A 12,192-nucleotide genomic window follows, 5' to 3' on the forward strand; every position below is an offset into this window, starting at 1 on the left:
CAGCTATCAGGTCTATGAAGGATATGGTCAAGACAATGCACAGACATGGAATAGAGGTTCTCTTGGAGGTTGTTTTCACGCATACTGCTGAAGGAGGAGCAGAGTGTCAGATGATATCGATCCATGGCATCGATGGTTCATCATACTACATTGCTGATGGGATTGTTGGATGCAAGGCAAGCGTATTGAATTGCAATCATCCAGTGACTCAGAGGCTGATTTTGGACAGCCTCCGCCATTGGGTGCTTGATTTCCATGTTGATGGGTTTTGCTTCATCAATGCCCCTTTCCTTGTCAGAGGTCCAGGTGGTGAGGGCCTGTCACGGCCTCCCCTTCTTGAAGCCATAGCATTTGACCCTGTTCTTTCAAAGACTAAGATCATTGCAGATCCTTGGTCTCCACTTGACATATCTAATGTGCAATTTCCATTCCCTCATTGGAAAAGATGGGCTGAGATGAACACAAGATTCTCTATGGACGTGCGCAAGTTTCTCAAGGGAGAAGCACTTATTAGTGATCTTGCTACACGCTTGTGTGGCAGCGGGGACCTATTTTCCTCAAGGGGCCCAGCATTTTCGTTTAACTATGTGTCCAGGAATTCTGGACTTACTCTTGTTGATCTTGTGAGCTTCAGCAGTGATGAGCTTGGTTCTGAGTTCAGCTGGAATTGTGGTGAAGAAGGACCATCAGAGAGCAATGCAGTCCTCCAAACGAGGCTAAGGCAGATACGCAATTTCTTGTTCATTCTATTTGTTTCCCTTGGTATTCCTGTTCTGAACATGGGTGACGAATGCGGACACTCTACTGCTGGTTCAACATCATACGAGGATAGAGGGCCTCTGAACTGGAAAGCCTTGAAGACCATTTTTGTTAAGGAAGTTACTGGGTTTATTTCATTTCTATCTGCACTAAGGAGTCGACGAGCAGACATTTTTCAGAGAAGAGAATTTCTAAAACTTGAAAATATACATTGGTATGGGAGCAACCTATCTGAGCCCCAGTGGGAGGATCCGACTAGCAACTTTCTTTGCATGCACATAAATCCAGAGCTGGGCGAAAATACGCCAGATTCAGTCAGAGGTGATTTGTATATCTGTTTCAATGCAAACGAGGAATCAGTGAGTGCTACTTTACCAGCTCTTGCAGAAGGATCCATGTGGCTGCGCTTGGTTGATACATCACTTGCATTCCCAGGTTTCTTTTCAAGCGAGTCTAACCCTAAAGTACACCAAGTGCCAGGATTTTCCTCTTATCAAGTAAAAGCACATAGTTGTGTTTTGTTTGAATTGAAGAGGGTTCTTTCCTAGTTTCTTATGTCAAGCATGAAGCCCGAGTGGTTTCAGTAATAAATAGAAACTTTGTGGATACAACTTTGAGAGGCCCTCGGTTCCAATAAGTTGCAATTTGCAACCTTCTTGTACATGAGAACGTTTTCAATAAAAATCCCTCATTTTCTCAACTGACCGAAGCCTTGGTTTAACATTCTTTATTTGAGAAAAGTTTATGATGATAAAATCCGAAATTTTTGCAGATGGAAGGTATGTCTGGTTCCTTACTGTCCTTTTGTTACCTGAGCCCCTGGGCCCCTTGAGTATCTATTAAAAAGAAGTATGCTTGTTAGCACTGGCGGAGGGTACTAGTGGCCAAAGGGCATCTTTGAATCTGCTGCGAATATGTTGAAGCAACCAGAGAAGGTGCAGATTTTACAAGTGGAATCGGTCACGGAGTTTCCAGCCTCCCTGAAATGGTGACAACTGATTATGATTGAATGATAATGCTGTCTGCATGGAAGCTAGAAGTAATTGGTTTGCCTTGATTATTCAAAGCATAATCGTTAGTGGTGAATCGTGATCATATACGGAGTACTAGTTTGTCCGTGTATGTTGTTTACGCTGTTAATAGATGACAGTTTGCACTCCATCTCGAGCTTGATGTTCCCTACCATACTATACTCATTTTGAAGTCTGAACTCATCTGGACGTGAAACTGCCGTGCCTTTGGCCCCGGAGGTATAGCATCCTTCGTTGCAAAGGTTGGAAGTTCACCGCGAAACGCGAACCAGCAAGCATCGGCGTGCCATGTCGGACGATGCGCGAAACCAAACAGCAGCAAAGGGGATCTAGGACTCAGTGAGTTTCATGGAAAACCCCACAAGACGATGCCCAAAAGCCATTTAAAATAGTGTATCTGGAACAACTATTCATGTTCCGAACAGCAGTGAGTTATAAAAAGTGCAGTGGTATAAAAAAATGATTACTTCTGCACACCCTGTGCGAACTAGACGATAGATGGTGGAATGGTTAAATTATTGCAGAGTCAATTTATAACAGCACATGAATGCTACTCGACTTCTAGGTGTGGCCGTATGCATCGGGTAATATAAAAAGGCCGGAACTTATCCTTTGTCTTGAACAAATTTCGCCTTCGAGGTTACAAAGGCAGAGCATCGTAGACGGCTCCAAGCTACACGAGTTTATAGAAAGTCACTTGGGAGACCGCAGTTTGTGCAACACGAGTTCATATAGTTTGGAAGACTCATACAATGTCATATCAATGTCAATAGTTGGAAGATAGATTCTACTCCATTAGACATGGGAGACATCTGGAACATGGGACTCACCAGCATAGAAGCAACCCACGCAATCAAGTAGATTATCACCGCAATGGCATTGTCAAACACCTGATGCACCAGAGGTACGGGTGACTAGTCTAGGAGGACGATGCTAGAATAGAAGTTTGCCAAAACAGAGCTTCAGAAGTGACCTAGCTGAGTCATTCGATTTCAGTGTCTCCTTTTCATGCTAAGTTGCTAACTGATGGAAGAATGTTCGCTTTGGTAACTATTCACACCCTCCTTAAAAGTTTCCTTTCAACTATAAATGATAAGCTAAACACAGATGGCAGATTATTTCTAGGAATCAGTATCATTGTAGTTTGGTTTGGCGTGGAAAAACATTCTATGAAGCCGGATGTATTTGTTGGCGGGTTGGGTGCTGGCTCTTGCTTTCCTGTAACCATTGGCACTTCAATTGATGCGTACTGATAAGGAGTATGTGCATTTGGATTGGATGCAGATAAGGAATTTTGGTTGGATCGATCTAGGGAAAGGCAAAACTATTTCCCAGACAAAATGATAGCAAATCTAAAAGAACCAATTTCTTAGACAAAATTTGTAGAAATCAACTTATACACAAGCTACATTCTGGACAGAAAGAATTTTAGCTGGATCAAGAACAAAGTTGTGTAAATTGGATTTGACATGAACTATTTTCTAGACAAGATGCTAGAAACCAGTTTGGAAGAACCTGTTTCCTAGACAAAATTGCTAGAAATCAATTTGGACACAAGCTATTTATTTCTCCACAAATGGAATTTTGGCTTGATATAGGAAAAGCCGCCTAAATTGGATTTGATAGAAACTACTTTCTACTCCCTCCGTTCTAAATTGTAGGTCGTTTTGACTTTTCTATAAATATACACTATATCCAGATGCATAATAATATCTATGAACCTAAAAAAACTAAAATGACCTACAATTTGGAAGGGAGAGTAGATAAGATGCTCGAGCAAATTTTGGTAGTCTTAGACCATCGAGTGCAGAGCAAATTTACATATATATGCTCTTTTTGTGCCATTTGTCATTTTGCGGATTCTAATATGTACAATCCAAGCCTATCTATGCAATCTCTGTCTCCTGCCTAATTACAATAGCAAACTGCAAACATATACTACCTCCATCCTTAAATGTATGACATTTAGGATAAGCTACTTAGTTTATTTTTGAACTAAATAGTTTGTCCTAAACGATCATATATTAAGAACGGAGGGAGTGCCACCATTTGCATTAGGCTGCCTCTACCAATGCTAAAACCTCCTCCGCAGTACCAGGGAGAGGGTAGCCAAACTTTTCAATCGCAACACACCCAGACTTCAGAAGCAAGGTCGTTAGCCCCGCCACAGCATACCAAGTAGCTCGACCAGTCGATGACTACCGGTCATGGTTGCTAGCCTGCTCCTTCTGTGCCATTCAAGAAAAGTTGTCCCTGAATTCCAGATGCCTCCCAAGCTTATGTAACCAACACCAAGTCATGGATATACTTGAGCTCTGGGTATCAATTTATCATGCATGACTTGATAGTTGAAACTCCACTATTCCGTAGTTCCGATTCTTCATGGCTGGCTAAAATAACCTTTCTCTAGTCTCCATCTTTTCCATTGAATTGCCATTGTGCAGCCATCTGCAGTGCCGCGCGCCTTTTATAAGGCCATGAGATTTTTTGCACCGAGCAAGTAAATACAGTATTCAACCAATCCAACCATCGAACTTGCACAACTTGCAGCTATCTTTCCTTGCCTTCTTCTTAACGCCTAAGGCTAGAAGAGGACACTATGCTATTCACTGCTGTGCAATAATTCAAGCGTATGGCCATCGGATCTACCTAGAACATGTCGTATAGATTGTCTCTTGATACCCCTGCTCAGAAAGTGCATGAGTCCAGTGATAGAATTATTTTTCTATACAGGCATCTTTTTTTTTCCCTCATGTCACCTGAGGCGCATCGGTCACAGTATATCTGCTGCTCGATTTCTAGTGACTTCAAATCAAACTTCATGGCTAAACTAGTGAAAACCCAATTGGAGCTTTGGAGTTGGACCATTCTGGTGCATTGAAAGGGGATTTTTTTTTTGTTTCTCCTCGTGATTTTTTTACCACTTAGTGTTCTCCCCCGTTGCCAAGCTACAAAGTGAGCTTTGGTTTTCTGCTAGTTTTTTTTTCTCTTGAACGCGTCATTGTATTACAGAAATCAATAGAAATGCCAATCCGTTTACAATGCCGCGGAGCAAAGAAAGAAGAAAGTCAATGACTTGTAGCACCTTAATTAAGCATAATCATAGGTCATAATTTACAATCCTACATTTTTTATTACTATGTTGGTGCAGAGAGGCCCCAATTATACAAGCAGGACTTCATACGGCGGCTGATAATAAGACATTAATATGCTCTAATTTATCCATCCATATACAACTAAGGTTCACCTCTCGAGTTAGTTTGTATATGAATTCGTGCACAGGGCCAGGCCTCGGGGCTGATCTGGCATGAGGGCTCCAGCTAGGCCTGCCATTGGGGAGGGTACAGTCAAACCCACTCATACTCACACCCAAATCCAAATATATTATACACTCCTTACCTTCCCTAATCCCATCAATATCCAGTAGATAAATTAATTTTGTGCTACACATACACACACATATACATATCCAATTGATTAATTGTACCCTTCTCATACCCTACCCTCCCCATTTCTAGTGGATATATAATTTTGTACCAATACCCTACTCATTTGAAGTGGGTGTGGATTTGGGGAGTGGGGATGGATATCCAGTAACATGCATAGAACCAGCTACATGCTTGCACAGCATGGCGAAACCATGGACAAGAGAGGGGAAGAAGAGGGGTAGGAAGAAGAAAAGGAGGCGCAAATGTTATTCAATTTGCAGACTTGCAGTATTCCTAAAGTCATACAAGAAAAATGTGAATGTGGTACATGATTGATACAGTATGTCTCGGCCATGCATCGCTTCTCCTGCGCAACACCTCCTGGACATGGACCACTCCACCCACTGGATGATGTATTCGAATTCATGATGTCTTCCAAGCTTATGTAACCATGAACCAATTGTGCACGACCTACCTGAGGTTTGCAAATATATAATTATAATAAGTTGTGGAACTATATTTGTCTCATAAGACTTGGCAGAAGGTATAAACTATGCTCTCTCAATTTTCTCTATCCCGTGCCTTGACCCTTGAGCTGCAGCCGTTTCTAGCTAGTACTTACTTTTATAAGGCCATAAGATTTTTCCACCGGTCATTCTAAAATTTCTCTATTACAAAACCATCCAACCGAACCGCACGTCAAGACCAATAAAGGCATCCGGACAGAGTGTTTCGATGATTTTCTGTTCACAAAAGATTGTTTTGATTACGAAGTCGCACATGTCTCCCACAACCATTTTTACTACTAATTTTTATTTTAGCATATCTAGAGGACTTATAAAACTATACCATATGAAAGTACACTAGCAGTTTTATTTTTATAGTTTCGATTTAATATTTCTAAAGTAACTGTACCCAAAGTTTCACAGGTATCTGCACTACTGCAAAATACATTCTTTATTGATTATGAGAAAGTGCATCACCCAAATATTGTCTACAATATGTCAGTATGTAATTCTTTTGTCACATCACATTTATATAAATTTAAAACACAGCTGATTTCCCTAATCCCTATGCCCATTTTGTGGACATCAACAGGCTTTCCGATACACACTTCTCATCGTTGATTCTAGTCTGTCCTTCAACTCCCTGCTGACATCCACCATGTAATATGATCCAAGGATCCCTTTAGGCTCAAGCAGCCGCTGACATCGATCTGGCTCGGGGGTCCATCCATTCTGAAAGCCAATCGGTGCAACTCGACCTCTGCTGAAGCATTGGGCCAGAAAGCATCGCATAGAGATCACACGAGATACCCTGCCGACTGATGTCATGTGACACGACGTACAGTTTTTTCATCTGGAATAATTGTTTCAGTTCCCAACACCTCCCATCTCTAAGGCCTAGTGCTTGAAAGCTGGCAGCAGCAGCAGCAATGGACTATAGTTTGAGAAGGCACAAGCACCCATTGGTTTTTACTGCCCTGCTGCCTCAGCTCCTCACTTGTGTTCAAAGCCAGCATTGTGGCCCTCTTCTGGCCTTTTAAAGCCAAGGAATACTAACTAGCTACTGCTCAATAACTTTTTCCATTGTCCAGCAGGATCCACACATAGAGGACAGCGTAATCAATATGTTGTCAGCATATTTGAGTAGTTGTAGTTTGAGATGATCGGATTAATAGCCAAAGAGGACCAAAAGTTTTGTGGACTACAACGGCTGCAAACGGCAGGGAGAAGTAATATAGATATAGATAAACTAAACAATGAATCTTCTTTTATATAGCATATGAGAGGCCATGACAATATAGAAAAGTAGTATGAAAGGTGGGAAACCCAAATATTAACCGAAAGGAGGCAATTGATTTTTCTCTAGGCTCGGATAATTTAAATTGAAGGACATGACAATTTTGTGCCTTGCAGTATTTTCTATATTTTATCTCGTATGCTTTGTTTTAAAGGAATTACTCCCTCCAGTTCCTTTTATAAGGTGTATTAAGATTTGAAAAGTGATTAGAAATATGGAAAAAATCCAAATTACTCCCCTCAAGTATAACCAAAGTCTGGATAACCCCTTAAAGTATTTTTTTTCAATTTACCCCTTAACATAATTTGTCTTTTTTGTTTCTCAAGTGTAGTCTTAAGTTCAAATTTTACAAGATGATAGCAGACATCATAAGACATGTGAAAAAATATATCATGATTTTGTATCATTATTTTGATAGGGTAGAATATTTAATAATAACATTTATCCTTGAGATACAAAATTATATAAAAACTAATGACGAAAAAGTTATAAAATATTTTTTTAATATAGATTATGATGTCCACTACTACCCTACAAAGTCTCAAATTAAAATTCAACTTGTGTATGGAGAAACAAAAATGACAAATTATATTATGAGGTAAGTTGAACCAAATAGTATAGTTTAGGGGGTAAATTGAACCAAAATATAGTTTAGTTCTCTATACGGGAGTAATTTGGATTTTTCCTAGAAATATAGTTTGACCATCATTACTCTTATAATATATCTTACAAAATCAATTCTTATAAAAATATATTTGAAATGTAGATCTATTGTTACAAATATTATATTTCAAAGGTAGAATAATTGGTCAAAGTAATGGTGTTGGACTTTTTCGAGTCTTAATATACACTATATATTTTGAAACAGAGAAAGGAATGTGATGTTAACTCAACAATGACAACATAGGGCTGACTTGACTTACTGATATTGCTCTCCGTAGCAAGTTATTTTTTATTTCATTAACTTGGATATAAATTTATAGAAGCACCTACCATCATAATAATAATGGATAAAAGATATGGGTAGACGTGGCTCTAAGGGCGTCTCCATTGTACAGGAGCAACCTCGTTCCTATATATAGAAGCGCATATATCTGGTAAAAAATCCCACAATGTTTAGACCCGCCTGCCGCATCACGTCGTTTCCTCTTCCATCTTCCCCCTTCCTCCCTGCCTCCTCTCTCTCAATCTGATGCAAATCCACAACACCTGGCTCCCCAAAATCCCCAAATCGAGCTCCTGGAGGCCAAATCTGAAGGCTATGGTGCTAGATTTTGGAGAGGATGGCCGCCTGGTGAAGCGCCCTCTTTGTGGCTGAGGTAAGGGCGCCTGCCCCCAGAGACGGGAGCAAGGGTGAGCCAACGATGATGAGGCTGGGCTCCCAGTTCCGCCTCCTACACCATGCATCTTCGACGGCGGGAGAGGCAACAACAGGGAAGAGAAGTGGGAGAGAGAAGCACAGAGCTTTTTTTATTCCATAGGACTCGCTCCCTTGTACGGGAGCCGGTTCTTTGTTTTCGCGATTTGGAACCACCCGTTCAATGTATAGGACCGGCGTACATGGCCAACCGGGCCGCACGGCACTATGCGGCACGTTGGCTTAGCCGTGCCGTGATGTGTAGTGCCGCCGTGCTGACATCTCGGCCCTAGCACGGTCCTATGGGCGGTCAGCCATGTCGTGCCGTGCTGTCGAGCACGGTAGCCCGACGTGCCCGCGCCAGCCTGAGGTCGCGCCACCCGCTCCGTCATCGCCGCGGTGCCAGGTGGTGAGGGGACTCGCCCGTGGGGGGCCGCGCCGCCACGCCGTCGCCGCCTGCGCTCGCGTGGGAAAAATAGAGACGGGGAAGAGAATAGAGAGTGAGGAACTCTAGGATTTTCATGATTATATATGACTTGATGTGAATCTAACAGCTCTGGTTTAGTTAGGGGATCCAACATCTAATATTTATCGAGCCAGCATAGTGTCAGCCTATTAAGTGTGCCGTGCCCGTGTCGGCACTGCGGGCCAAATTGGCGGCCCAGGCCCGGCACTACCTACGGGCCGTGCCAGGCACCGGCACGATGGACGTCGTGCCGGACTGTTACTGGGCCGTGCTTCTTAGTGCCGTGCTTGGGCTGGCCCGTAGTGCCCGGGCCCAATGGCCAAGCCACCGTGCCGAAGGTATAGGACCGGGTATGGAAGCTCCCATTGGAGAGGCCCTAAAAGGTGATGATGATTAACATTATTGCTTGGTGTGCCCGTCCCAGCACTGTCACCCATTTATACACTCAGCTTTTCTTGTGCTAACTATAGAGCCATCTCATCACGAATATGAGCGACTGCCGACTGATTATAGCATCACTACCTGAGGGGAGTAAGCGACTAACCCATCCAATAATGAAGAAAATACTAAAAGGAATGTTACTTTGAACAATTTAAACAAATAGTGAGAGGCTGGAACTGTAATGATGAATGGTTGTGCAAAACTCAAGCAAAGACCGGAATAAAATTCCTTTTTTTCTAAAAAACAAATAGTGAGAAGTCCCATGGCTAATAATCAATCCAATTCAAAATACATGCTGTTTAGGATTCATATCGAACAATTTTTTAACTTTAATCACTGATATATAAACATTTAAAAAGGTTGATAATGTAAGATAAATGTTGGTAGATTCACCATGAAAAATACTTTCAAAATATTTGGTTACCATTCTTTGCAATGTCATGTTTCCATATACATTATTGGCCAAAGCTTCGCCTTGGAGACGTATAGATGTCCTAAGTGACATATATTTTGGATCAAATAGAGTAATATAGTATTCTAAACCTTTGAAAAGAGAAGGCACAGTATACTAACTAAAGGAACCGTATCAATTACGAATTTGGAGAACAACAGAAGATGAACTGTATCTGCCGGCGCAAGGACATCTTGAAAAGCTTAAAAACGTGTCATTTGGGTGAGCCTCTGTGTCGACCTGAGCCAAATGGTTCGGGTGTGTTTAGGGGTGGTAAAAGATCCTCTAATTTAGTCTAGCAAATTTAAGGATCGGGTCCAATAAGGATTGGGCTGAAATACTATATGATTTTGAGCTAAATAAATATAGAGCTGAGTTGGATTATGAAGGAGATATGAGGGCCATGATCCATTACTACCTCTAGGTATGTTTGGGCCCTGTTTAATTCCTCCCAAAATCCCAACTTTAGCACTATGCAAAAAGAAGATTCCCCATCACATCAAACTTGCGGTACATGCATGGAGTACTGAATGTAGACGAAATCAAAAACTAATTGCACAGTTTTGTTGTACTTTGCAAGACGAATCTTTTGAGCCTAATTAGTCAATATTTGGACAATAATTCACAAATACAAACGAAATGCTACAGTATGCTACAGTAATTTTGGTTGTCCAAAAGTTTGGGCAACTAAACAAGGTCTTGGTTTTTCGCTGACGAAGCAATCCTGCCAAAATTGGCTAATAAGCTTAATCTTGGATGTTTGCAAGAGTTCGCCAAGCACACACCCTTCTGGTCCTGCCCTGCTATAGCCAAATTGTAGGTGGCTAAAACTCTGCTCAAACCAAGGAATGGATTGGTTTGAGCATAAACAACATGGCCATCCCAAAAAGTGACATTTGGTCTCCTGATGCCTCGTATGCCCAGAATTTCCTACTCTAGTCAAAAGGCGGATAGTTGCGTTTGTTTGAACCAGCTTTGTGGCTTTGGTCTTCCCCTTTTTATGCCAAGGGAAGATACATACAGTTAATTTCAAATATTCGGTAATTGGACAATTTGCATCGGGTCCATAGTACATTAGTACATAAGAGGACAAGCAGCGGATTACCATTAAAGCCAACTGTTGTGCTATTGAATTATTGAGTGCATAGTACTATTGCTCTTGTAGTTTCTGGATAAATACTGTCAGATTAATTGCCCAAGACAATCCAAAGGGAAGGTCGGCTTTATTTATGATTAGCGTAGAGTAGAAGGCCAAATCTCACGGGTCAGAGCCCGGGAGACGTCTGACCTTCAGACAGAGATCCATGTCGATCTGCCGTTAATCCATGTCACTGCTTAGTGCTTGTGTTGCTTTCCTTCTGGTAGTTCATTTCAGAGCACTATCTTTATGGGTCATTGAAGTGCAGTTGCACAAAGCCCTGCCGGCGCTATGTTACATTCCGTGCTGGAGTGGTGAATTTCGGTACGCATATATACTCTTATCAGATAAAAAATCGAGAGCCTAACAGTGCAAATATTGCATATTAACCTGCACAACTATTTTTTTTAATCATCTGGCTCTCCAACAACGTAACCTTATACGGAGAACATAAGATTGGCTTCAGCATAGCTAGAGGTCTCCATTGCTCCGTTGCCGTTGTTTGTGAAGCAAACATTGCGAAGTTATAACAACTTCTATTTAGGATACAGGTATGCATTTTTACTTGGAAATGTTGCTTAATAGAAAAGTATGATGTCACAAACAATCTACTTATACTACACCAATCCGAAAACATCTGAAGTTTAGTTCTCAAACATAAATGATGACCTTTCAAGCTAACATCATTTGTTCAAATCTGATGAATCCACGATACTGCTACTGTGGGTCGTCATGTGAATACCATATTCCAGAGATGTTTGTCATATCTAGTAGTAAGCGTTTGCATTTTCTCAGCACCCATATTCCTAGTTGCACTCTTGGGGAAAATGTAGGTTAGAATAGCAATATATATACAACTGTGGCCAGCCCGGTCGTTTCACACTGTACCACATGTCCACACAAGTGTTTCCAATTTTTCGCAAGTGCGCATCAAGTATATGTTCTACATTAATGATGATCTCCGTGGCATAAAGAATGGTGCAAGTTTAATTATAGCCTCCAATTAAACCACATGGCCAAATACCCCTAGAATCATCATTTAATTGTCACGAAAAGTGTTGTAACATTGTAAGAGAGCAATGGGATTTTGCTTTAGCAATATTTGCTCAAAAATAAACTTGTCGTTACAATACACGAGATTGACAAAACTTCTTCAACCTATGTTATCAGCTCACCCCAGCTCATTGATAGAATAACGGTGTTTGTATTACACTATCACTTGGAGAACCTCACGGTGTTGTCGTTCTCGTTCAAACCTTCCAGATGTCTCCCATATCTAGCTTCTTCTGAGTTACCATCAACTTCATTGGTTTTTTGC

At 41.4% G+C, this 12,192-nt stretch overlaps 1 protein-coding gene across 1 annotated transcript in view; it reads left to right on the plus strand.

Annotated features, from left to right (window-relative positions):
* Nucleotides 1-1,459, plus strand: part of LOC101786833 (isoamylase 2, chloroplastic) — a gene marked incomplete at its 5' end in the record, with an annotated part of 2,411 nt that extends 952 nt beyond the window's left edge. The window contains one exon of the mRNA XM_004963729.2: nt 4-1,459. Within this exon, the coding sequence (XP_004963786.1) occupies nt 4-1,307 (1,304 nt within the window). The remainder of the gene's footprint in view (nt 1-3) is intronic.
* Between the last annotated feature and the right edge of the window lie 10,733 nt (nt 1,460-12,192).

The sequence above is a fragment of the Setaria italica genome, chromosome III (genome assembly GCF_000263155.2).
Source record: "Setaria italica strain Yugu1 chromosome III, Setaria_italica_v2.0, whole genome shotgun sequence".
Lineage (NCBI taxonomy): Eukaryota > Viridiplantae > Streptophyta > Magnoliopsida > Poales > Poaceae > Setaria > Setaria italica.